This window comes from Trichomycterus rosablanca, chromosome 4, assembly GCF_030014385.1.
Source record: "Trichomycterus rosablanca isolate fTriRos1 chromosome 4, fTriRos1.hap1, whole genome shotgun sequence".
NCBI lineage: Eukaryota > Metazoa > Chordata > Actinopteri > Siluriformes > Trichomycteridae > Trichomycterus > Trichomycterus rosablanca.
The window spans coordinates 40,984,541-41,012,473 of NC_085991.1; the positions used below are offsets into that span (position 1 = coordinate 40,984,541).

At 39.5% G+C, this 27,933-nt stretch overlaps 1 protein-coding gene across 1 annotated transcript; it reads left to right on the forward strand.

Moving 5' to 3' along the window:
* pygmb (phosphorylase, glycogen, muscle b) lies at nucleotides 1-27,816 on the forward strand. The gene is made up of 20 exons (XM_062994313.1): nucleotides 1-359; nucleotides 3,976-4,077; nucleotides 4,978-5,056; nucleotides 5,161-5,264; nucleotides 5,360-5,491; nucleotides 6,753-6,864; nucleotides 7,057-7,139; nucleotides 9,634-9,777; nucleotides 12,644-12,736; nucleotides 15,545-15,691; nucleotides 16,761-16,924; nucleotides 17,875-17,989; nucleotides 19,802-19,903; nucleotides 20,986-21,133; nucleotides 22,125-22,183; nucleotides 23,230-23,371; nucleotides 25,156-25,363; nucleotides 26,082-26,216; nucleotides 26,401-26,467; nucleotides 26,597-27,816. Exons 1-20 carry the CDS (start codon nucleotides 117-119, stop codon nucleotides 26,744-26,746), a joined length of 2,529 nt encoding a protein of 842 aa, XP_062850383.1. The 5' UTR covers nucleotides 1-116; the 3' UTR covers nucleotides 26,747-27,816.
* Nucleotides 27,817-27,933: the final 117 nt, after the last annotated feature.

Genomic DNA, 27,933 nt, shown 5'->3' on the forward strand with positions numbered 1-27,933 from the left:
GTGCACACACACGGTGAGCGGATATAGGCACTCAGCGCTGCTGCAGAGAGAGCTAGGTCACAGAGACGCGGTGCCAACCTAAAAACAACCCCAAACACCTCACACGACCTGTCAAAATGTCCAAACCTCTGACTGACCAGGACAGGAGGAAGCAGATCTCAGTGCGCGGCCTCGCCGGGGTGGAAAACGTCACCGACCTAAAGACCAACTTCAACCGGCACCTGCATTTCACCCTGGTGAAGGACCGCAATGTCGCCACGAAGAGGGACTACTACCTGGCCCTGGCTAGCACCGTCCGCGATCACTTGGTCGGCAGGTGGATTAGGACGCAGCAGCATTACTACGAGACAGACCCGAAGGTAAGCATCCGTGTCCTGGCTTCGAAATTCATACTAACGTACTAAATAGTACGTCTATATATTTTATACACGACTGGCGTACTATTCTAGCTGATTGCTTAGTACGGTAGTATACATTGCATGCAAAAGTAGCCATGGTGACAGTGATGATATTCCACTAGTGGCCTTCTAGCTGTCATCCTACTATGTAGTATGGTAGTGTGCGCCTCTGCACGTAGACACAGTTGCGCAGTGTGTACGCGTGTGCGCTCGCAATGGGCTTTTTTTTGCTTTATTTAACATTAGTAGTGCAAACATGTCGTTTTATATTTATATAAAAGAGCGTAAATAAAGAATGTCGGTGGCAAAGTAATCCGATAATGCACACTATCTTTTAATATACTAAGTGCGCGTCTTCTTAATCAGCTGTCCTGTGCCAAGGGTACCAGATTCATCTCAAAAGCAATTCATCACTTTTAGATAATACAAAATTCCGGCTACAGTTTTGGGGTATATATTTTAGAATAAAATTTGTAATAAGGATTTAGGATAGGATTTAGGTATATAGATTTTTGTATAGACTAAATTGAAACACCAAAGCAGGTTCGGACAGTTTAAAGCAATCTGGCAACCCTGTACGGCCGGTTACATAACGACAGGGGACAGGATTGATGTTTGTGCATTCAGACTGCAGAGTAAAATGTGCACAACAGAAAGAAAAGAGCTGACTTATTGGTTTTGTTATTTGGCTGTATAGCAAGTCAATGTCACATTCATGTGCCAATAAAAATAATTCGTTTTCTTAGCAAAATATGTATCCATCACATCCACACTTACTGGCCACTTTATTAGGTTTACCTTATTTACTGCGACATGGTGGCTCAGTGGGTAGCACTGTCTCCTCACAGCAAGAAGGTCCCGGGTTCGATCCCCAGGTGGGGCGGTCCGGGTCCTTTCTGTGTGTGTGTGTGTGTGTGGGTTTCCTCCGGGAGCTCCGGTTTCCTCCCACAGTCCAAAGACATGCAAGTGAGGTGAATTGGAGATACAAAATTGTCCATGACTGTGTTCAATATAACCTTGTGAACTGATGAACCTTGTGTGATGAGTAGCTACCGTTCCTGCCATGAATAAAACCAAGATGTGAGGCATGATGTTAAAATCCCAATAAACAAACAAACAAACCTTATTTACTGGCTAATTTATGAGCTAGGCCTACCATAGAAATGCCCTTTTGGGTATACAGTTATTGACTGAGACCCATCTGTTGTCCTGTGCCCTTTATGATCTTAACTAAACCCTATTCGTTAATAGAAAGGAACCCTTTACAACATAAAATATACCAGCATAAAATTTCCCTCTAGTAAGAAAAAAAGTTCAAATTTGCAAATCAAAGTCCTAAATGCCTATTTTTTGTAATTAGAAAAGGCTGTAAAACAGATTTTAAAAATGTACTTAATTTTTTTTTTACTTAATTACTTTTTCATTAAAAAGACAGATAAACTGGACCAGTGATGAACCAGAACTTAATGTGGCAGTTTGAACTGCTACATTTGATCTGGGCTTGGGACAGGCACAGAGACTGTACTGACAAGTGCACCTCCCAATGGCAAGGCTATTTAGCCAACCCCCCTCCTTAGACTTAGCCATTCATAACCGGCTGATAGCACTGCTGAGATTGGAACCCCGGAATCTCACTGGTAGTGAGCTAGCGTGTTTTTACCACTGTGCTACTTAAGCATTTATAAATAAGTTTACAGATAAAAACCAAAAAGAAAATCTGTTAGTGACACGTATGTACTACGTTATTAAGGCAGTGAGTACCTCTCATTGTATTGTTTAGGCCACAGTAGGAAACAGTAATAGTTTAGATTAAATTAAACTGATTCATTTGATGACATAGAGTGGAAACACCCAGAACTAAATCTCTCTTTGATTTTTTAAAAGTTTTTTCTTTCATTATAGCACTAACAGAGCACATTTAAAACATAAACTCTATTATGTTTTAATAGAGTATATAATATAATAACTAATAATAATAATAATAATAATAACCTATTATAATAACCTAATAATAAAAAGTATATAATATAATAACCTTATATGGCAAAATATGTGGACACCCCTCCTAATGATTGAGCTTGTTGAATTTGTCACATCCATTACTTTATTTGTATAAAAATCTATTCTCTCAAGTTTGTGGCAACAGTTTTAGAACGGCTCTAAAATATATTGCACATTTTTAAAGCTTGTTTTTACAGCTTTTTCCGATTATGAAAAATAAATAAAAATAAATGTTAACTTTTTTCTTAGTAGAAGGAAACGTGGACATTTGATGTTGGGGTTTGTGAAGGGTTCCTTTCTATTAACGAATGGGGTTCAGTTAAGATGATAAAGGGCCTTAATCAATGGGTCTTAATCAATCAGAATCAGAATCTTTTTATTCGCCAAGTAGCAGATGTACAAGGAATTTCTTTTGGTGCAGGTGTCAACATACATACAAGTTAAATAATAAAAAGGTACACTATATCTAAACGTATAATAACAATAAACAATGTAGCAGCAGCATGAACAGTACAACATCAGGCAAAGTGTGCAGTGAGGATGTACAGTACGGTACACTGACAATTGCAATAACTGCATTTTAAACATAAACTCTATTATACCTTATATGGCTAAATATGTCGACACCCCTCCTAATGATTGAGCTTGTTGAATTTGTCACATCCATTACTTTATTTGTATAAAAATCTATTCTTTCAAGTTTGTGGAACAGTTTTAGAACGGCTCTGTCCTCTTTTAGCATGATTGTGATCCTGTGAACAAAACGAGCTTTATAAGGACAAAGGTTTTACAACCTTTGGCATGAAGGAACTACAGTGAGCTGCACAGAAACCTGACCTCAGCTCTCCTGAAAACATTGTGGATAAATGAATCGTTGATTGCTAGCCAGACCTTCTTATTTGACATTAGTGCCAGTGTTTGTGCCAAAATCTTGTGGAAATCCTACCCAGAGGATTAGAGCTACTAGCCTGATCACTAATAGCTAATAGAATTAGCTTTTGATATTGGGCTTTTCATTCTTAGAAAAACTTCAATGAACGTATTTAAACATTGGCCATCCCTACTACATAGTATTTTTGTCCTTGTCTTCCTCTTGGCAACCACTCATGATAAATGGCGGGCATACACACATAGGCAATCCGATCTTCTTTGGAAACTCTGCAATGCAGCTATTTATACACAAGCACAAGTGGTTGCTCACACACTGTTTTTCTTAGCGCTTCATTCAGGCCTGCGACAGCCATGTGAGCTGATAGCGGCCAGCTGTACTTATCAATGCACTGAAAACCTAAAGGGCGAACAGAACCAGCTGACAGGGCCCTGCACTCGCCACATGCATGGCAACATGAGCCCTCACAAGCCTGCTCATTTCTGAATGAATCTACTGTCTCAACATGTAGACCTTAATGGACTCAGTCAGTGTGATTCAACGATCACCAATCATATGCACACTATGACAAAATAATCATGTAAAAACTGTTATCATCGTGATGAAAACTCATTTGATGTATTTACTGCACAAGAAGTACTACTGTAGTACTAAAACTAGAACTCTTTGTCTCCCTTCTGTCTGTAGCGTGTCTACTACCTCTCTCTGGAGTTCTACATGGGCCGCACATTGCAGAACACCATGGTAAATTTGGCTCTGGAGAATGCCTGCGATGAGGCCACTTATCAGGTGAGAGGTGCAAATACCACAGGTCTAAAGAAAAAAAATACCACACTAGTTATTTTTGCTGCCATGTCAGGTAATCCCAGCCGCCTACTTGTCATATACACTATATGGACAAAAGTATTAAGACAACCCTTAATTATTAAATTCATTTTTTTCATGTTAGCCACTGCATTTGCTAACAGATGTAATAAATCAATTATATAAAGGAAATTATATGCTCCCAACTTTGCAGGCCCTTTACTGTTTCATCATTATTGTACATCTGTTTCTTTACCACCATGAGTGCACAGCCTTGCAAATGCCCCTTTGACTGAATAGGCACAAATTTCCACAGACACCAAATCACATGAGAAGCCTTCTCAAAAATGTGGCTGTTGTTATAGCTGAAAAGATCACATAAAGGTCACTCTATTTTAGTACCATTTGTTTTTGAAATGGGATATCCAACAGCCTTATGGTCAGGGGTCCAAATACTTTTGGCCATACAATGCAAGGATGTAGCCAATAATAGGGCAGGGGTAGCTCAGTGGTTAAGGTACAGGACTAGTAATCAGAAGGTCACTGGTTCAAGCCACACATCTGTCAGCTTCCAACACTTGAGCAAGGCCCTGAACCCTCAATTGCTTGCAATGTATAGTGTCTCAGTTGTAAGTTGCTTTGAATGAAGGTAAAGCTAAATGCTGAAAATGTAATACTTGACTTTCTTTTAAAAACCACCTCCACCACTTTCTCACCTTGATCATGTTGCTGGAAAGCCTCTAAGCCAAATTATGTGGTAATGTTAAATAAATAAAAAATAATTTAAAAGTAAAACAAATAATAAAGACAATAAAAGTTACATGTAACTGTTTCCTATTAACTTTTACCTGCTTAATAAAATTGCTCAATTCCTTATCTTGGTAGCTGGGTTTGGATATGGAAGAGCTACAGGACATCGAGGAGGATGCTGGACTTGGCAATGGAGGCTTGGGCCGTCTGGCAGGTCAGATTCAATTTAAATAATCCTCAAACATTGTAAGACTCAATGATTCTGGGTTACCGGAACTTTCCTTTAATCTTGCTTCTTCCTTCATTCACTGTCTATAGCCTGCTTCCTTGACTCAATGGCATCCTTGGGATTGGCGGCTTATGGCTATGGCATCCGCTATGAGTTTGGTATTTTCAACCAGAAAATTGCTAATGGGTGGCAGGTAAATGCAATGCAACTGTATTGGAAATACAGTATTGGTCTTATGTTATTGCATCGCTGTAGTGGTAAAACATGATATTTCAAAATGTGTGACAGATTGAGGAGGCAGATGATTGGCTGCGCTACGGCAATCCATGGGAAAAGGCCCGTCCTGAGTACATGCGTCCTGTGCACTTCTACGGCCGAGTGGAGCACACCGATGAGGCAGTCAAATGGGTGGACACACAGGTAAGCGCAGAATCAGTATAACAGGTGTGCACAGTTCAGTACAAAACATAGGCTTTGTAACAAAGGGCTGACTTAAATTCACATTTTCATAAAGATCAAAGTCATTCCACACTGGATGCTTATTTTTGCACTACAGGCAGTGAAGACACACGGTGAAACGTTGAGAGAGAAACGTTTCTAGAATATTTAGGTGAATTAGGTAGCCTAGTGGATAGAACTTTGGGCTATCAACTGAGAGGTTGAAAGTTTGAATCCCAGCTCTGCCATGCAGCCACTGTTGGGCCCTTGAGCAAGGGTCTTAACCTTCTTTGCTCCAGGGGCGCTGTATAATGGCTGACCCTGCGCTCCAAACAAGCTGGGATACTCAAAGAAAGACTTTCGTTGTTCTGTACATCTGTATATGTATATATGATCATGATCATTGGGTGTAAAAGATCCAGCAAAGGCTTAATTTTTGCAAGAACATTTCTCAATGCAAGATTGCAAAGAAGTTATGTCCTTCACCATCTACCGTACAAAACATTGTCAAAAGATTCAGAGAATCTAAGGAAATGTTAATGTGTGAGGGGTAAGATGGAAACCTCTGTTTAATTTCTGTTACTTTTAACATGACATGTGGCAATTTTAGGAAAAACAATGCCAGGGCTAATTCTGTATACACAACAACAGTGTGGGTTTGTAGCGAGTGCCTGTCCTTGACTGGACTGCCTGCAAAATGTATGGCACAATATGAAGTTTATAATCAGACAACACAGACTATAAAACAGCTGAAGTTTTGTATCAAGCAAGAATGAAAAAGATTTAGTTTGCAAAACTGCAACAGTTAATATCATTTATACATTTTAAACTTTATTAAATCCATTAAGTGTCATGTTATCTTATTTTTATTTATAATTATTAAAACGTGTCATTAATTTAACTGGAAAAAAACACTTTTTGGTTTATATATTTATGTACTACCTTGAGATGTATACTTTTTAATTGGATGTAAGTACTGGAAGTATATTAAAAAACAGTAGTCAGATGACTGATATTCCCTCAATGTATATAGTTTTATTATTTAAAATCAGCATCACCTTACATTAGGACAATAGGGCTGTGTGCTCAGCTCAAACAAGCTGTAGTAAACATTTATGTGAAATTACTTAAGTATTTACTCTTTAGCTAAGAAAAAATAAATGATAATTATAGTATTAATAGTATTTGTAAAGTATTTTGAAATAGCACAGATATCCTTACAAAGCATTGTGTGTTTAAACAGGTGGTTCTGGCCCTGCCATATGATACCCCGGTCCCAGGATACAGAAACAACATTGTGAACACCATGCGACTGTGGTCAGCCAAGGCTCCCTGCGAGTTTAACCTCAAGGACTGTGAGTTCTTTATTATGAATAGTAGATTTAGACATTACTGTTGGTCCTAAACATCATTGCTAGTGTTAGACATGCTACTGCCTATTTCTTTCTTTTTTATTTTATACCAGTATTACAGCTCAGTGTCAGAACTTCCTAACTTCTAAATTCTAACTCCTTAATATCCTCTAACCCATTATTTTTATTAAACAGTTAATGTTGGTGGTTACATCCAGGCTGTTCTGGACAGAAATCTGGCTGAGAATATTTCCCGTGTGCTCTACCCAAATGACAACGTAAGTTCAACTACATCTCAAACTTGTATACATTAGTCATTTACACTGTATAACCAAAATATGTGGATACCCCTTCAAATGATAAAGTTCAGGTGTTTCAGCCTCACTCATGGCTAACAGTTGTGTAATATCATTTCATTTTATTTTCATTATGTTTAAGTGACACTTTGGGTCCGGTTTTCCCAGAATCACTGGGCCAATGCAGTATCACATCCATTGCCCCAAACCATTGCCTTAGACAATGCCTTAGATAATTTCTGAATGTCGATTCTCCACCACTGTGAATTTGAACCCTGGATCCCAGATGTAGTGGGCTAGCTACTTTACCACTGTGCCACCCGAGCACCCATGTGTAATATCAGTTACAGTGTATCACAAAAGTGAGTACACCCCTCACATTTCTGCAGATATTTAAGTATATCTTTTCATGGGACAACACTGACAAAATGACACTTTGACACAATGAAAAGTAGTCTGTGTGCAGCTTATATAACAGTGTAAATTTATTCTTCCCTCAAAATAACTCAATATACAGCCATTAATGTCTAAACCACCGGCAACAAAAGTGAGTACACCCCTAAGAGACTACACCCCTAAATGTCCAAATTGAGCACTGCTTGTCATTTTCCCTCCAAAATGTCATGTGATTTGTTAGTGTTACTAGGTCTCAGGTGTGCATAGGGAGCAGGTGTGTTCAATTTAGTAGTACAGCTCTCACACTCGCTCATACTGGTCACTGAAAGTTCCAACATGGCACTTCATGGCAAAGAACTCTCTGAGGATCTTAAAAGACGAATTGTTGCGCTACATGAAGATGGCCAAGGCTACAAGAAGATTGCCAACACCCTGAAACTGAGCTGCAGCACAGTGGCCAAGATCATCCAGCGTTTTAAAAGAGCAGGGTCCACTCAGAACAGACCTCGCGTTGGTCGTCCAAAGAAGCTGAGTGCACGTGCTCAGCATCACATCCAACTGCTGTCTTTGAAAGATAGGCGCAGGAGTGCTGTCAGCATTGCTGCAGAGATTGAAAAGGTGGGGGGTCAGCCTGTCAGTGCTCAGACCATACGCCGCACACTACATCAAATTGGTCTGCATGGCTGTCACCCCAGAAGGAAGCCTCTTCTGAAGTCTCTACACAAGAAAGCCCGCAAACAGTTTGCTGAAGACATGTCAACAAAGGACATGGATTACTGGAACCATGTCCTATGGTCTGATGAGACCAAGATTAATTTGTTTGGTTCAGATGGTCTCAAGCATGTGTGGCGGCAATCAGGTGAGGAGTACAAAGATAAGTGTGTCATGCCTACAGTCAAGCATGGTGGTGGGAATGCCATGGTCTGGGGCTGCATGAGTGCAGCAGGTGTTGGGGAGTTACATTTCATTGAGGGACACATGAACTCCAATATGTACTGTGAAATACTGAAGCAGAGCATGATCCCCTCCCTCCAGAAACTGGGTCGCAGGGCAGTGTTCCAGCATGATAATGACCCCAAACACACCTCTAAGACGACCACTGCTTTATTGAAGAGGCTGAGGGTAAAGGTGATGGACTGGCCAAGCATGTCTCCAGACCTAAACCCAATAGAACATCTTTGGGGCATCCTCAAGCGGAAGGTGGAGGAGCGCAAAGTCTCGAATATCCGCCAGCTCCGTGATGTCGTCATGGAGGAGTGGAAAAGCATTCCAGTGGCAACCTGTGAAGCTCTGGTAAACTCCATGCCCAGGAGAGTTAAGGCAGTTCTGGGAAATAATGGTGGCCACACAAAATATTGACACTTCAGGAACTTTCACTAAGGGGTGTACTCACTTTTGTTGCCAGTGGTTTAGACATTAATGGCTGTATATTGAGTTATTTTGAGGGAAGAATAAATTTACACTGTTATATAAGCTGCACACAGACTACTTTTCATTGTGTCAAAGTGTCATTTTGTCAGTGTTGTCCCATGAAAAGATATACTTAAATATCTGCAGAAATGTGAGGGGTGTACTCACTTTTGTGATACACTGTATATAATACTAAAACTACATGCATTTAATTTTGTTTGGGAAGGCCCTGTGCATAAGACATGGTTTTATGTGATTGGTGTAGAGGAACTCCAGTGGTCTGCCTGGACTCCAGAGATCTGGCCTAAACTTTATTGAACTCCTTTGAGATAATTTGGAACATTGATTGCGAGTCAGGCCTTTGTGTCCAACATCAGTGACTGAACTGAATGGCCACATTTTCTTACAGACACACTCTAAAACCTAATGAAAAACTAGTTTTCCAGAGGAGTGGGAGCTGTTACGGTGGCAAAGCGTGGACAACTCGATATTATTTTGGAATGAGATGTTCTCTGGTCAGGTGTCCAAATACTTTTGACCACCTAGTTATATTAATAAAAAATAATACAGATTTGAAAACACATCTTATTAGTTTAAAAACAAGCTTATCAATTTAGATGAGATGTTAACTGTGTGTGTGTGTGTGTGTGTGTGTGTGTGTATTTGGCAGTTCTTTGAAGGCAAGGAGCTCCGTCTCAAACAGGAGTATTTTGTGGTGGCTGCTACCCTTCAGGACATCATCCGTCGTTTCAAAGCTTCTAAGTTTGGCTCAACAGAGGTTGTGCGAACAGACCTGTCCAAGTTACCCGAGAAGGTGAGATTATACCAGAGCTACTAACTCACTGTCTGCCTATGGGATTATCTGGCTTTGGGTTTGCCTCAATGGCTCAGGATTATCAGCAGATAAAGGAACTTACTGAAACCGGAGAAGTAAAAGTGTGACATAAAAATAATAATAATAACAAACATATATATTTTAACAGGAAATATTAGTGCGTGCATTTACAGGTACATTGAAGATTTGAACAAAATTAGATTCTAGATGTAAACATGTTAATTTCTAAAAATAAGAGTAAAATAAATGAGGTTTCCAGAAATCTCATAAAACCAACTACATTTAGTAATTAGGTTATTTAGTGCACGTATATCCTTGTACTGGGTTTCCTATATGGGATCCGCCAGTAGTGGTGCTAAAAAGCTGGAGCCAAAAGGCACCACAACTCTAGCTGAGTTCCACAAAAAGAAACAACAAATATGCCAACAAAGACCTGGCATTTAAAGTGTTCTGTGGCTGCAGCAAATTTATGCTTAATGAGCCTTAATGGCATGGCAGATGGGCATGATACTGTAATCCAGAGGTGGAAAGAGTACTAAAATATTGTACTCAAGTAAAAGTTCTATTACTTTAATGAATTTTTACTTAAGTACGAGTAAAATTACTAGTCTAAAAATCTACTCAAGTAACAAGTAAAAAGTAACTCATTTAAAATGTACTCAGAGTAAACGTTACTTAGTTATTTTTTTAACAGGAGAGGGTGTCTCTTCTGTGTAATGCAAACAGAACAAGTGTATATTTCTCACAATAGTTGTTTTTAATTAAAATATAATAGAAAAAAACATGTTGATACAACATTTAAAACATTTAGGGATGTGTAATGTGTCATTTTAGTACAGACCATCCCATAAAACCTTTTCAAACTGTATAACCACTGAAGTTGGCATTAATTGTGGATTCTATAGACCAGCCTTCTTTTCATCACCAACAAATACCAAACAACAGGCATACTGAAAATCCATAACTCAACACAAGTCAAGGTTACAGGTGTTGTGACTTTCACTAAATGACCCAAAGAAAACCTTCAAGATGTAAGACAAAACTTTGCCATTCTTTGACATCAGACTATGTTATCAAATAACGAAACATCAAACTCCAAACATGTTAAACTTTTAAAATCACCCTTCCCTACTCTATACCTAGATTACAGCTCCTTTATTTTAGCACCAGTTTATTTTCCATCGCAGAATTCACTGCAGCAGTTTCCCAGACGCGATTTTTTAGCGTTTTTTTTTTTACTCAGTAACGGATTCTTAATACAAAACATACTTAAGCAAAAGTAAAATTACAGGTCGTAAAATCTACTTTAAAAAGTACAAGTACACAAAAAAACTACTCAATTTCAGTAATGCAAGTAAATGTAATTCGTTACTTTCCACCTCTGCTGTAATCTATATGGCAGGTGGGTCCATTACAATAACTTATGATGATTATTAGTAGTATGCTAAAAAATTTAAATGAAATTAAAATAAACAAAATAAATAAAAGACTAAAACATCTACCGACCATATTGTCATGTTACCTTATGATGCTGCTTATTAAAATAGAAGTTTGGTCTTTTTTGCACTACTCATGCCGGATTTACACTGGATGTATCACGTCTGTTTTTGAGCCCAAGAGTCAATTTACACTAGACAAATTTCAGTTGTGTTGTGTGTGCACTACTGGCAATAAATCATTTTATGCAGTTTTAGTATTGATAATTCTAAAGCTATGAATGAAAACCCTAAATTATGATAAAAATGACAAAAAACATTAGGTCAATGATTAACAAACCTCTATTAATTTAATATCTAATCGACTGGTTAATGTATAATTGTATAATTTTGACCTAGCATGTTTTCAGAAAACCCAAAATAAACTTATGAAAAAAGTCATATTTTCTGGGCTCTGTGGCTCTGGGCTCAGTTTTAAATGCTCTGTGACAGAAAAACAACATTTGCAGAAATAATTAAAATCTCAAGACTGCTACATTGTGCAAGTGTCTCCTACAGGTGTGTGACTGTTTCTCGTGCACAAAGCAAGGTCCAAAAAGACATGGTTTGTTTTTCAGGGCCCTGACTTTCAACCTTTGACCTCAATCGTACATTAAAATAAGTACTAAATACTGCTTTGTGAGACTCCAGCAATTGTTTTCTCTCTAATGCCCAACAATTGTTGAGAAATATAATACTGTAATATAATTTGCTTACAATTTCTGAAATTTAGAGATTTTATAGTTGTTCAGTAAACTGATGATACCCACAATACAACTTATAACACATAGCGTAGTGTTATAGGCCGTGTTCGAAAACGTAGGGAGCTCTCTACATAGACAGCATTTTATGTCATCCTGTGCGTGCTCCTGAGAGGTAGACCATTCGAAATCCTAGATGCCTTAATATGCTGACTAGTAAGGTATCTTAAAATTTCAATGCTATTTTGACTTTAGAACGAGTGAGCATCCGATGCTGCCTTAGCGGTGGAGGCAATCCCAGCATTCAATGCGGCACAACTTTTCTCACAGAAAAATTAAAAATATGGCAGACGGTGTAAAGAAACAAACAAACGAGTTATTTTCAAACGTAAATAAATTATTATTATTGTTGTTGTGCCACTCCATCCCATTGGTTTGAATGGCATGAGGCTAACTGTGTTAGTTAGCAAAAACTTATGGAATCGCTGTCTGAGTAGTGCATTCGAATAATTTGCCTTATAAGTCGATGACTTATTAGAATCCTCTCTACTTAAGCAGCTGCCTATGTAGGCAGTAAGACAGCAAGGCAGCTCACGAGGTTTTTGAACACACCCATAGTGTTAATAATGTTTTGCATTTTAAACAGTGGTCGTGCTTTGTGTCGTGCAGGTTGCCATCCAGCTGAATGACACTCACCCTGCACTTGCAATCCCAGAGCTAATGAGGATCTTAGTGGATGATGAGAAAGAGACCTGGGAAAAGGTAAGCTCTACACTGTTTAGGAATGCTGTTAAGTTTTTATGTCTGTCACTCTGTATTTTATGACATATGTTTAATTATTTACAGCTGCAATTAGAAATGTTCAACCCCCCCATCGAAAATAAGGATTCACAACTCAAAACAAAGTCTTTATCAATTAAATGTTACAGCAAATAAAAAAGAACATGAATGATGTAGTAATTTAGAGTAGCAGGACATTTAGTTAATACTGTCATGTCATAATTACTCAACATAATATCCTACATAATATTGCTGATCTTGTTTGTTTATTAGGATTTTAACGTCATGTTTTACACTTTGGATACATTCATGACAGGAACGGTAGTTACTCATTACACAAGATTCATCAGTTCACAAGGTTATATCAAACACAGTCTTGCACAATTTCGTATCTCCAATTCACCTCACTTGCATGTCTTTGGACTGTGGGAGGAAACCGGAGCATCCGGAGGAAACCCACACAGACACTGGGAGAACATGCAAACTCCACACAGAAAGGACCCGGACCGCCCCACCTGGGGATCGAACCCTATTGCTGAACTTGAAAATTACTGCTAGTAGCCGCTCAGGTGGCGCAGCGGTAAAGTACGCTAGCGCACCAGAGTTGGGGTTTCGAATACATCGTATCGAATCTCAGCTCTGCCTTTCCGACTGGGCTGGGCGGCATCATGAACAAGGATTGGCTGTTGTTCAGGGTTAGAGTGTAAAAAAAGTCGGATCGTAGGTCCTCATAACTGGTGCGACTGCGGCCCCTGAGGGCTGACTGATGGCGCCTGCACAGGGCTGAGGAATAATGCTGATGGGGGTGTGGCCCTCCATACACAGTGCTCGTCAGTGTATGAACTTGACTCGTGCAGTCTGTACTGACTGTACGTGCCGGAGGGGGTGTATGTCAGTTGAGAGGCGTCCTCAGTCAGCGGTGAAGGGTCGAATCAGTATAGAGGACGCATATTCAGGGTAATTGGACACGACTAGATTAGGGGAGAATAATTTGGGGGAAAAAAATACTGCTAGTCTGTATTATCCATTGGTTACTTCTGTTGTAACACAATAACCACCCTTAATTTGCTTCAGCTGTGTTGTGTTAATATATAAACACCACCCAGAGATTCAAGTGTGTTGCAACCATGGTGAAAAATAAGGAGCCGTCACAAAAGCTCAGAGAGGAGAACAGCTCATTCCACCAAAAGGGCAACGGGTATAAAAAGATTTCCAAGACCTTGAACATTCCTAGAGACACCACTGCACACAGCAGAATACCAAAATAGGTAGAGATTATTGATCACACTGTTGCCGTGCAGTGAGGGTTCGATTATTCAGCCCCTGTCAGAGCAGTTAGGGTGAAGTTCATAGTATTGTTTTTAACACTGCTGTCACAGTTAGTGTTTGTTTATTGTATTTGTCTCAGTCTTCTGTGTTTCTGTGTGCTTGTGTGCTCACATTTGAATAAGCTTAATACGAAGGTTCTTCAAAAAGTTTCTGCACTTGAACTCTATTTATTAAGAATTTCAAAAACAAACTACATCACTTTTCTACATAGTCACCTTCCGATGCATTTTTCCCAGTGTCGTACCAACTGTTTAATGCCATCAGCAAAAATGTTTTTGATTGAGCGTGTAGTCACTGATGCACCGCTGCTTTCACATCGTCACCACATTAAAATCTTCTTCCCCTTAAAGCTTCGAGTGGTCCAAAAAGGTGAAAATCAGATGGCACAAAATCCAGACTATAAGTCTCTCAGACACGACCGGTAACTGCTCCTCCTACCTCACTGTTTCCAACCGAAATATAAAAGTGCGGAAACGGGGGCTGCTCAGGTGGCGCAGCGGTAAAAACACACACTGAACACCAGAGCTGGGTTCTCGAATACATCGTATCGAATCTCAGCTCCGCCTGCCGGCTGGGCTGAGCAGCCACATGAACAACGGTTGGCCTGTTGTTCAGAATACATTGTTCAGATATGGGTGGGATATTAAAAAAGCCGGATAGGGACTCTCTCATAACTAATGCAATAACGACCTCTGCTGGCTGATTGATGGCGCCTGCACAGAGACGGGAAAAAGAGTGCTGATCCGCATTGCACTCGTCAAAGTGTAGGTGACAAAATGCATACGGCTGCTGCCCATGTGTCAGAGGGGGTGTGGGTTAGCTTTGTTCTCCTCAATCGGAGCAGGGATCGGCATTGGTGGAGAGGAAGCATGACGCAATCGGGCAATTGGACGCGCTAAAAAAAGGGAGAAAAAGGGGAGAAAATGCATAAAAAATATTTTAAAAAACAACAAAATGCAGAAACCTTTTGAAGATCCCATGTATTAACAATCATTAAGGTCAATCTGCGCCTTTGAGAAGCAGAATAAATCTACCTCTACCTCTTAATTCAATAACTTCTATCACACCATAGTTTAGCAGTGCTAGCCAGCAGTGGTTGCTAAGGCAACAGTGTGTGTGTGTGTGTGTGTGTGTGTGTGTGTAGGTCAGTGGTAGCTCAGTGGATTAAATATCTCACAGGCTTATTCCCACACCACTAAGTTGTCACTGTTGGGCCCCTTGTAAGTCGCTTTGAATAAAAACATCTGATAAATGTGTTATCTGAGCCACTTTTTTCAGTATCGGCTCAAAACGAACTCAATTTCTTTAACCGTAAAACATGCACCCTGTGACTGCCCCCCAAAGCATAAACAATAACGTAAAGGCACAAAACATTATTTTATCATGAAGTTTTGTTGTCACCTCTGTTCTCATGTGCTAATTATTTATAGCTAACCCTGCAGGATGTGTGTTTTCTTCTAGGCGTGGGATATCACTGTGCGTACCTGTGCCTACACTAACCACACCGTGCTGCCAGAAGCTCTGGAGCGCTGGCCTGTTGACCTGTTCCAAAACCTCCTGCCTCGCCACTTGGAGATCATCTATGAGATCAACCAGCGTCACCTGCAGGTCAGACAGAAGCTATGTTTTTGCTATTAATAACTTACATATTATCTGGCAGTTCAAACATTTGCACTACTTGCTTGCTGTAAGCGTTTATAATATGTAAGTGGTATCATTTGCAAATAAACATACATTAAATAATATATCGTCAATTTAATACATCTAAGCAGTGCCCAAACTGACGATACTACGGCGTATTTGTGAACATCTTTAAATCTATGAATAAATTGTAGGGTAGGTAGTGCTGTCCTCACAGTATGTGTAGTTGCCATGTGACATATGGACAGCAGATCAACCAGATTAAGCACCTGTCTTCTTACATACCTCTTTAGTCTCATGCATTAGGTCCACATCAACCTAGTATTTTGAGTTTACTGCTTTAATTTTATTTGACTTGTTGCTCTGGTGATAAATAAAACAATAATTAAAATTAAAATTTAATTATTTAATTAATTAAATTAATTAATTAAATACAAAAATAATTAAAATCTAACTGTAACCGAGCAGAGTGCAGATGGAGCCCTGCACCTGCGAGATTTGGAAAATGAAGCCAATTTGTAGCATGCTTCCCTACCCCCAATTTCCCTCCCTTCCAATCAGCCAGCAGAGGTCGTAATTGCATCAGTTATGAGGAATCCCTTCCAGCACCCTCAATGCGAACAAGCTAATCATTGTTTGTGTACGCACCCAGCCTGCCGGTAGCAGGGCTGAGAGTTGAACTCACAAGTTTGAGATGTCAGTTCTGGTGTGCTAGTGTGTTTTACTGCTGTGCCACAATTTGCAGCATGCTTAACCAAGCTTAACTGTGGCAAAGAAAACCAAATCAAAATCTGCAGCATGAAGATGTGTGGTCTGTCTAATAGGGGTCAAACATTATATCCTTGCAAGAGCCGGGCTTTATATGGCAGTTACATCAACCTTTTACTCGGTTTCCCAATGATGTGCATTCAATAACAGCTTTGCTTTACCGTTTGATATTTGGTGGCTCGCTGGTGAACAATGAGCATTTCTGTATGTGACATTTTTCCTCATATCTCTCTCTTTCTCTTTGACTTTCTCTTTTTTAACCTCTTAGAGAATTGCTTCTCTGTTCCCTGATGATCAAGATCGATTACGGCGTATGTCACTCATCGAGGAAGGAGGACAAAAGAGGATCAACATGGCTCATCTGTGCATTGTTGGTTCTCATGCTGTAAATGGAGTGGCTCGTATCCACTCTGATATCATCAAAAGCACAGTGTAAGAGTCACATATGACATGCAGGTACAGGGTTAGTGGTTAAACAGGAGCTAGACATGTGCTGACCATCAGCATTCAGAGTCTTTGATATGGGGTAGCAGAGCTGAGATTCGAACCTACCTAATGTCATCTCAAACTTTTTAAACATGCTGGGGTCACATCAGCTGACCTGCTGAACCATGACTTAAAAATGACAGTTGTTTGTAGTATATAATGGCAATCATACTGACCTTGTCACTGCACCACAAAGGTCTTGGGGTCTCCTTTATAATATAATAACCTGCCCCTTATTTTCTCTAAATCATGCCAAAAGTCCATTCTTGGTTGTTTATTTGTTTATTCCTTCTTATCTTTCTACTAACTGCTTAATTCTGGTCAGTGTTGTGGTGGGTCATACACCACTCGAAAACACTGTGGGCAGGATAGGGTATCAGTCCACTTCAGGGCAGGCATGCTACTTACCTACACGTAGGGGTAGTGCAGAACAGCCACTTCACTTTCTGCATGTTTTTGGGAAGTGAGAGGAAATTGGAGTACCTGGAGGAAACTCACACAGACATTTAGAGAGCATACCAAACATCTTGCAGACGACCAGTGGTGAGAATGGATCCCAGATCCTTTAAGGCCAAAGTTGCGGTGCAGCACCCACTCTTATCATCTGTGCCACCATGCTACCCAGTTGTTGGTTTCATAAAAAATATATATAAATATTTTTATATGACTAAATGTACTTTATTTGGTCAGGACAGTCACACCATATGACATTTTCGAACATCTAGAAGCAAAAATGTCTGTTTTTTAATCTAACGAATAATTACCACATTGTAGAATTATGTGATATACAGTATATATCTTAAATAAAAATTATGGACTAAATTAATAAAATATATATCATTATAACATGTCAAAGTTCATTAATATTCTTGTAATATTCTTCTACTTTTCTCTAGGTTTAAGGACTTTTACGATGTGGACCCACAGAAGTTCCAGAACAAGACCAATGGCATTACTCCTCGCCGTTGGCTGGTCATGTGCAACCCTGGCCTGGCTGAGGTCATTGCTGAGGTAAGGGGCAACTAATTACATGTATAAGACAAAAACAACTGTTTAACCCTACATTCACACTGGCTGTGCCCATACTGTCTACTGGGGGTGGTGGGTGGGATGTTGTTGATTGACTGTTGGCGCAGATTTAAGGAAAGTGCACCTGTCTTTAAACTGCACTTCAAACACGGCTGCTCATGGCACCTGAGCTGAGAGCAACGAGGTTGGTCACGACGCCTGAGGTGACAGCAATGAGGTTTGTCACGTAGGGTTGAGTTATTTCAGTACTTAAATGTTAGACCACCTGGGAATACTGAGAGCCGTAACTTCACTGTAACATGGCCACCCGCTATGCCCACACTGGACAGCTGTCACTGTCACATGCTTCTTGATGACTGTGTGAAGTGCAGTGTTTTCCACTTCAGCATGTGGAATATGGTTTGGTTTTGTTTTGGCTTGTGTATTTCTTGAGTTTGATTATTTTGTTCCTCTTTTCACTTTTTCATGTTTTTTTTCTTCATGGCCAGAGTTTTGTCCTTGGTTAAGTTTCCTGCGGTTGGGTTCAACCAGGCCTCACTCATTACTCAAAGCTTGACACAAGGCTTTATGACTAGGGCTGCCAGGATTCCATTTCCAGAGAAATGGAAAATCAGATATTTGGTATAATCTTTCCTTAAAAGCATTACAAAATTGTCACATCTGTCATCTTTGCATAAAGTTTAAATTTCTTCTCAGCTTGGTGGCAGCGTTGACTTTGCTTACTTTTCATCAACACTAGTCACGCTTTCATTTAAAATAAGCTTTCATTAAACTAAAGTAATTTTGGCACTCAGATGGCACTGTGGGTCTGTCCGAAAACCTAGTGAGCTCTCTACATAGACAGCATTTTAAATCATCGTATGTATGGTCCCGAGAAGAAAGCTGTCAGAATTTTTAGATGCCTTAAAATGCTGCTTACTAAGAGGCCTTAATTCTGAGCTATAAACTGACTGAATAAGAGGGGCATCCGATGCTTCCTTAGCGGTGAAGGCGATCCCAGCATTCTGTGCGGTACAACTTCTGTTGCCAACGATTTCAAATATAGCGAATGCGGAGCAACAAACTGAGTTTTTTTTTCAAATGTAAATGATGTCAGCTTGCATGCCAACGGGTTGTGCCACCTCAGCCCGTTGGTTTAAATGACCTGAGGCTAACTGCGGTGACGTAATCGCTGTCTAAGTAGTGTGTCTGAATAACCTGCCTTATAAGTTTGATGTCTTATTAGAATCCTCTCTACTTAGGCAGCTCACTAGGTTTTCAAACAGACCCTGTGTATGAGGGTGGGCGGGCTGAAACGATTCCTCATAACTGCTGCAACTGCAGCCTCTGCTGGCAGGTCGAACTTGCCTGCACAGAGACGAGGAATCACGGAAATCAGTGCGTGACTCACCATACATGATGCTGATTTCTGTGTAAACCGGCCTGGGTGCAGGGGAAACGAATCACTTGGCTACTACACACATGCTGGAGGGGGCGTGTGTTAGGTACGGCCCTCTTTGGTCAACAGTAGAGGGGAGATAAAACAAGTAAAAAGGATATCTCTAGACTGGGAGAAAAGGGAAAAGTATACACCATATGGATAAAAGTACTGTATATGGACACTTGACCATTAGCTTGTTGGCTATCCTATTCCAAAACCATGGCATAAATATCAAGTTGGCATCCTCTTTGTGACTATAACAGCCTACACTCTTTTCCATAGAATTTTGAAATGTGTTTGTGAAAATCTGTGCCTATAGTAGATGGAGTAAGTTAAAAATATAATGGTTGTGCTTTGTGTTTCTTGTGCATTAGCGCATCGGTGAGGATTACATCCGTGATCTGGATCAATTGAAAAAACTTCTGGAGTTTGTGGATGATGAATCCTTCATAAGAGATATTGCTAAGATCAAACAGGTGAGATTGATCCTGTTTAACTTCAAAAGTTGATTTGCTCAAATGGAAGATCACAGTGTTTACTGATCTGTTTCTGCTCTAGTCCTGGTGGGTTTTTTTTGCTGGCACTGGACATTTTTGTGTTGTTTCTGTTCCTACATGAATTGAATTTATGTAGGCGGAACAACGTTTAGTATTAGACTTTATTATTACTTTAGTAAAGTCACCAAAATTTCTAGGCTTTAAATGTTTAAATACTAGTTCATCTAGAAAAGGGTTGGATTGAGTCAAATTTTTAGAAAATGCTATCCTGTGGAAAACGCAGTAATACGACTGTTTTAGGTGGTTAAAAAATCATGTACATACCAGGTTACCTTACACTGGTTATGACATTTCGTTTCCCTCCCACATGCCAGCTTAAAACAGAAATATACTAGCTAGCACCGCTTTACAAATAACCAACCCAGTACACACAATAGGAAATACATTATATACATGATTAGCTCTTACTTTAGGACATTGGTCGCCTAGTTTTGGGCTCTCAGTTGTGGGTTCCAATCCCTGCTCTGCCATGTAGCCAATGTTGGGCCCTTCAGCAAGGTCCTTAATCCTTTTTAGTCTAGCGGTGCCATAAAATGGCTGACCCTGTGCTCTGACCTTAGCTTAGAATCTTACTGGATGGATTATTAACACCCATCATGTTTAGTACTAAGGTTTTTATGACCTATATTTACAATTAGACTTCCAGCTCAACATTAGATTTTTTTGCACCTTTACCATCCCATACTCAAATTATTAAACAATGTGCTTGAGAGGCTATTACACTAGCCCACCACCTCTGAGATCTGAATCTCAGCGGTGTGCTTCAGCCCTGTGATGGATCGGCACCCTGTCCAGGGTATTCGTGTCTTGTGCACAGTGTTTCTCATAGAAACAGAAACTGCCACGACCCTGATCAGGATAACACAATTGATAAAAATGAAATGAAGTGTGTTTAATTAACAGAACATGTTATTAAATGTTACATATAATTACTTTTCTATGAACTCAGTAATTCTTCATACTCTACTGTACTGATGTTTTTACCTGATTTGTTTTTGCAGGAGAATAAACTGAAATTTGCTGTGCATTTGGAGGAGCATTATAAGGTGAAGATCAATCCAAACTCCATGTTCGATATCCAAGTGAAGAGGATCCATGAGTACAAGAGACAGCTGCTGAACTGCCTGCACATCATCACCCTGTACAATCGTAATTATATCTCTATACTCTACTTTAAACTGTACAACTGCAATAATAATAATAATATTAATAATTATAATTATATTTACATATAACAATTATAACAATAATCTAGTACACATCTTGAGGATAAGTAGTAGCCTAGTGGGTAAAGCTGTGGGTTTAAATCCTGGCTCTACCATGCACCCACTGTTGGGCACTTGAGCAAGGCCCCTAACCCTCTCTGTTACATGGGTGCCATACAAAGAATTTCTTTGTTCTGTACATGTGTATCTGTATATATGACAAATAAATGCATCCATCTACACATTATCATTATTATTTAACATAATTCTCAACACCTGTGGTTACACCATGTTAAGCTGAAGTGCATTTATACACACTAATCTGAGACAACTAATTAATACACACATGGATCTGATTAATCAAGTGGTCATGTAAACAAAATGCTGTTAAACTCAAATCAGAGTATGTCTGTGTTATAATCTCTTAAAAATGTAAATATTTGAAAGAAATATTTTAAGTCAGTTTGATTTGGGCCCAGCTACTGTAATAATCAGGTTATTTAGTGAATGTATATTTTCTTATTTGACATATATTGCAATCAGAAATATTCAACCACCCGTACCTTAAAAGGTATTATGGTGATGTGTATAGAATTAAATGAAAATATACAACTAAATATATAAGCCCATTTAAAAAAGCAATGCTCTGTGCGTACAGCAAACTAAACCGTAAACATCACAGGTCATTGGTTTATGGGTTTCCCATAATCAGTGCATGTAACCACAGGAATTAGAGCAATACTGAATTTTGTTTATTGTTTAAACACACATATTGTTGCAGATTTCTCTTGTTTTCAATATTCTGGAAAAGCAGTGTTGTCACAACAACACTTGTATTTGTGTTGTCTAGGGGTGTCTGCTTATTTACATATAACAAACCCATAATAACAAGTTTCTGTGAATAACAGCAGTAACACTAATGTTTCTTCTCGTAGGAATCAAGAAAGAGCCCAACAAGGCCTGGACGCCCAGAACAGTCATGATCGGAGGAAAGGTAAGAACGATCACATACAAGTCAAGTTTTAAAACCAGAAATGTGCACATGAGCATACAAGTAAATCCTAATTGCTGATTTCTCTTTATACTTTCTAACTGAACAATAACATTTTAAGAATCAAGGAAGGTTTTAGTGGTAAATTGTAAGGATTGTAGGTTTTATGAGGTCGCTCAGGTAGCACACCAGCGCTGAGATTCTGAACTCCCAGGTTCGAGTCTCGGCTCTGCTACCGGTCGACTGGGCGCCCTCTAGCAGGCATAATTGGCCTCCAGTCTGCTAGGGTGGGAAATAACTGTATTTTACAGAGGGGTGGGGCTGTGAAAGTAACCTTGTTTGCTAAGGGCGCTTGCACAGCGGTGGAAAAGCGCGGAGGTCGGGGACGTGGCTCTCTGTGCGCGAAGCCGGCCTCACACGGATCAGTAGACTGCGCACCCATCTGAGAAAATGTGTGTCAGTCAAGTCACCCCCTCCTTGGGCACCAATAGGGGTCCCCAGCAGCAGATTGACTGTGCTAAATTGGGTAAAAAATGGGGTAAAATGCAAAATGTAAAAAAAAATTTGCAAGTGGTCATGTACCAAAAGACTGAATACAACTTAGCAGATATAACCATACAATCCCTAAGCTACTACTGGCATAGTTGTAAATTTACTGGACTAGTTATCAGAAGATTGCTGGTTCAAGCCCCACCACCACCAAGATGCCACTGTTTTTAATTGTTTTCAGTCACACTTCTAAGTCGCTTTGGATAAAAGCGACAAATAATGTTCAATAATTTCCCTCAGGATAAATAAAGTATCTATCTATCTATCTATCTATCTATCTATCTATCTATCTATCTATCTATCTATCTATCTATCTATCTATCTATCTATCTATCTAAAAATGTCTGCTAAATTGTACAAAGATAAATAACTATGTGTATATAGAATAACTCATTTTAAGTTAAATTTTCTCCCACTGGCTAATTAAGATTTTTTTTTTTTTCATTTTATTGTTCTTTTGATATGCACCTTAATATTCATTTATTATTACTATTTCTTAGGCTGCCCCTGGCTACCACATGGCTAAGATGATCATTAAACTTATCACATCTATTGGAGATGTTGTGAACAATGATCCTGTGGTGGGAGACCGGCTTAAGGTCATTTTCCTGGAGAACTACAGGGTTACACTGGCTGAGATAGGTACAGCACATTATCCTAAATCTATATGTTCATTATTCCAGAATTAGCTTTTTGCTATATATAAGCCCGTTCATATATTTAATCATTCAGCTTTTTGCTTGGTCACTGAATAAGACTTATCAAGACTTTTAGGGCACATTGTTCTTGTTATATACAGTGTATCACAAAAGTGAGTACACCCCTCACATTTCTGCAAATATTTCATTATATCTTTTCATGGGACAACACTATAGACATGAAACTTGGATATAACTTAGAGTAGTCAGTGTACAACTTGTATAGCAGTGTAGATTTACTGTCTTCTGAAAATAACTCAACACACAGCCATTAATGTCTAAATAGCTGGCAACATAAGTGAGTACACCCCACAGTGAACATGTCCAAATTGTGCCCAAAGTGTCAATATTTTGTGTGACCACCATTATTATCCAGCACTGCCTTAACCCTCCTGGGCATGGAATTCACCAGAGCTGCACAGGTTGCTACTGGAATCCTCTTCCACTCCTCCATGATGACATCACGGAGCTGGTGGATGTTAGACACCTTGAACTCCTCCACCTTCCACTTGAGGATGCGCCACAGGTGCTCAATTGGGTTTAGTCCATCACCTTTACCTTCAGCTTCCTCAGCAAGGCAGTTGTCATCTTGGAGGTTGTGTTTGGGGTCGTTATCCTGTTGGAAAACTGCCATGAGGCCCAGTTTTTGAAGGGAGGGGATCATGCTCTGTTTCAGAATGTCACAGTACATGTTGGAATTCATGTTTCCCTCAATTAACTGCAGCTCCCCAGTGCCAGCAACACTCATGCAGCCCAAGACCATGATGCTACCACCACCATGCTTGACTGTAGGCAAGATACAGTTGTCTTGGTACTTCTCACCAGGGCGCCGCCACACATGCTGGACACCATCTGAGCCAAACAAGTTTATCTTGGTCTCGTCAGACCACAGGGCATTCCAGTAATCCATGTTCTTGGACTGCTTGTCTTCAGCAAACTGTTTGCGGGCTTTCTTGTGCGTCAGCTTCCTTCTGGGATGACGACCATGCAGACCGAGTTGATGCAGTGTGCGGCGTATGGTCTGAGCACTGACAGGCTGACCTCCCACGTCTTCAACCTCTGCAGCAATGCTGGCAGCACTCATGTGTCTATTTTTTAAAGCCAACCTCTGGATATGACGCCGAACACATGGACTCGACTTCTTTGGTCGACCCTGGCGAAGCCTGTTCCGAGTGGAACCTGTCCTGGAAAACCGCTGTATGACCTTGGCCACCATGCTGTAGCTCAGTTTCAGGGTGTTAGCAATCTTCTTATAGCCCAGGCCATCTTTGTGGAGAGCAACAATTCTATTTCTCACATCCTCAGAGAGTTCTTTGCCATGAGGTGCCATGTTGAATATCCAGTGGCCAGTATGAGAGAATTGTACCCAAAACACCAAATTTAACAGCCCTGCTCCCCATTTACACCTGGGACCTTGACACATGACACCAGGGAGGGACAACGACACATTTGGGCACAATTTGGACATGTTCACTGTGGGGTGTACTCACTTATGTTGCCAGCTATTTAGACATTAATGGCTGTGTGTTGAGTTATTTTCAGAAGACAATAAATCTACACTGCTATACAAGCTGTACACTGACTACTCTAAGTTATATCCAAGTTTCATGTCTATAGTGTTGTCCCATGAAAAGATATAATGAAATATTTGCAGAAATGTGAGGGGTGTACTCACTTTTGTGATACACTGTATTCATTTATCTCTGCTTTTCTCCTCTCTGTATCTAGCCATCCCTGCAGCTGACCTTTCTGAGCAGATATCCACTGCAGGCACAGAAGCCTCTGGAACCGGTAACATGAAGTTCATGCTGAATGGAGCTCTGACTATCGGCACTATGGATGGAGCCAATGTAGAGATGGCGGAGGAGGCCGGAGAGGAGAACCTCTTCATCTTTGGCATGAGAGTAGACGATGTCGAGGCCATGGATAAGAAAGGGTAAAAAGCAGAGAAAAGACATGTATATTTAATAGATCTGGTTTGCTAAATTATATAATATACACAATATGACCAAAAGTATGTGGATAACCTTTCTAATGATTGAGTTAAGGTTTACTCACAAATGTCAACATGTGAATTTAATTATATTACATCAGAGTAAGTGAAAATCACTACAAGTCAAAAGCTTACATACATGTCCCTTAGCTCTTTTAACTGTGACCAAAAACTTTTAATTGCTGCAAAGACGCTACTGGCTTTACTCTGGTTGGATCTTACACCACCATACTTGACAGATATTACTTGGCAAATTTTACTTCAAAACAAAGATGCAAAATGTGTGACTGACTTTTCAAACAGTTTACATAATCTCAGTTAGGTTATGGTCCAGACTTTGTAATAGCCATTCCAAAAGCAGAATTTTAGCATAATTTAGCTCTTTCAAAATCAGTTTGAAGTGTCTTTTGGGTCATCATCCAGCAAGACTCAAGATCCTTTTTTATTATTCCATTAATTTTCTACAATGGTTTACTTTTGCTGGCTGCAAAACTGCCACAGAGCATAATACTACCACCACTATGTTTTACAGCACTATCAAACTTGATAAGGTATGATTAGACAAGTGTATTTTTTATTGCAGCAAAAACCTGATATGTTTTAAAGCAAGACTACTTGCTTAAAATGGACATTTCACACATACACACAATCCTGTTTCCAGGTACAATGCATCTGAGTACTACAATCGCATCCCTGAGCTGAAGCAGGCCATGGATCAAATATCTAAAGGATATTTCAGCCCCAGCCAGCCAGACCGCTTTAAGGACATCGTCAACATGCTAATGAATAATGACAGGTCAGAATAAATCCTGTTTGACACTTGAAACTTTTATGATTATACATAAAAGAAATTTGTATATAATTTCAGTATAGTTCTTTAATACCTAATTGTTCTAATTTGATACTTGTGTTAGAACCTACAAATTTTTGTTTTAATTGAAGATCTTCACCACCTTTTGTACTGAACTTTATTTTTGCAGGTTCAAAGTGTTTGCTGACTATGAGGACTACATTAAAAGCCAGGAAAAAGTTAGCGCTCTTTACAAGGTTAGTGCACTGTAATATGTGCTAATTCAATGACCTATTAGCTAACTAGTAGTAACTGGGCCTAATGACTTAATTAAATTCCTAGACTTTACAACTTTAAAGCTGACATTTATGCTACTCTCCAAACAGAATACTAAGGAATGGACCAAGAAGGTGATCCACAACATTGCCGGTTGTGGCAAGTTCTCCAGTGACCGTACCATCTCCCAGTATGCTCGTGAGATCTGGGGTGTGAAGCCCAGTTTGGAGAAGATTGCCGCTCCAGACGACCCTCGCTAAGCATTGATATATTATTTCTCTTGTTTAATTAATGTCTGCATAATAATTGTGAAAATGTGTCACTGTGAGTTTGTCACTAGTTATGTGAGTGTTGTCCTTCATCTTTACCTGGGACCCCTGAATTTCCTAACACTACCTGGTTCACTGGCCACACTTTTAGTAATTAATTTGAGAATGCACTGTTTATTAATGCTAGCTTTTTAGACTAATGTTACTCAAACCTTTGGGAACAGAAATTTTAACACATTTTATGTATGTTTAAACGTATTGTTGAAGCGTATGTTGTGTCTTTCCCTCATTAACCAAAGAATGGCAAGTAGTTTAACTGGGCAGTTTAACATGAAAATACTGTGTCATTTAGAACCTTCAACGTCTCATATTCAACCACATGGATGACTGTTACTGGTTAAACTCTCCAAGGGAATTTGTGCATGCTTTGTGTTGTGTATCTTACGAGTTTTAACATGTTTTTCCCCTCAAAATATGATTTTAGCAGATGCTTTTCACATGTATTTATGCGTCATCATAAAAAGCTGCCTTAGTCTGTGTGTATGTGTGCAAGCATGCAGATGTGTTTGTGTGTGTGTGAATGTCTGAGAGAGTCTATACATGATGCAACTTCCTCCTCTTCTTACTAATGTCCATTCTAGAGCTTTTAAAAGATTTGGCTTGTTTCACCAGGTAGTACCAACTGGTCAGTTTTTATTAAAACTGTACACACTGGTAAATTTGGTAAAGAGTGTTTAGAGGTGTATGTTTAAAGCTATGTAGCATAGTTCACACACTGGAGTGTGGAGGATAATATACAGTACTGTGTCTGTAGTAGCCCAGTCAAGTGTGCACTGTAATTAAATTATGGTAATAATCACAGGTAAATAAAGTAAAGAGATGAACTGTATATTACTGTAGGCTTGTCCGGTTTGGAGCTCTGCCACTGTAATTCTTCTGAATGTAATTCCTCTTTGTTGGTTGTGATAGCTGACAGATCATTCACTACCACATGGTCCATCTTCTGTCACTGAAAACCAACTAAAAATAATATAATAAAATAAAACCATATAGAAATTGTCCACTGTCTCTATATTATTTGTCAAGGGGATTCTTATAATATGTGACTGATAAAAACTACAACCATTTAGAAATGATATGAGAGTAGGTCTCATTTAGATTTTTTTAACGTATCAACT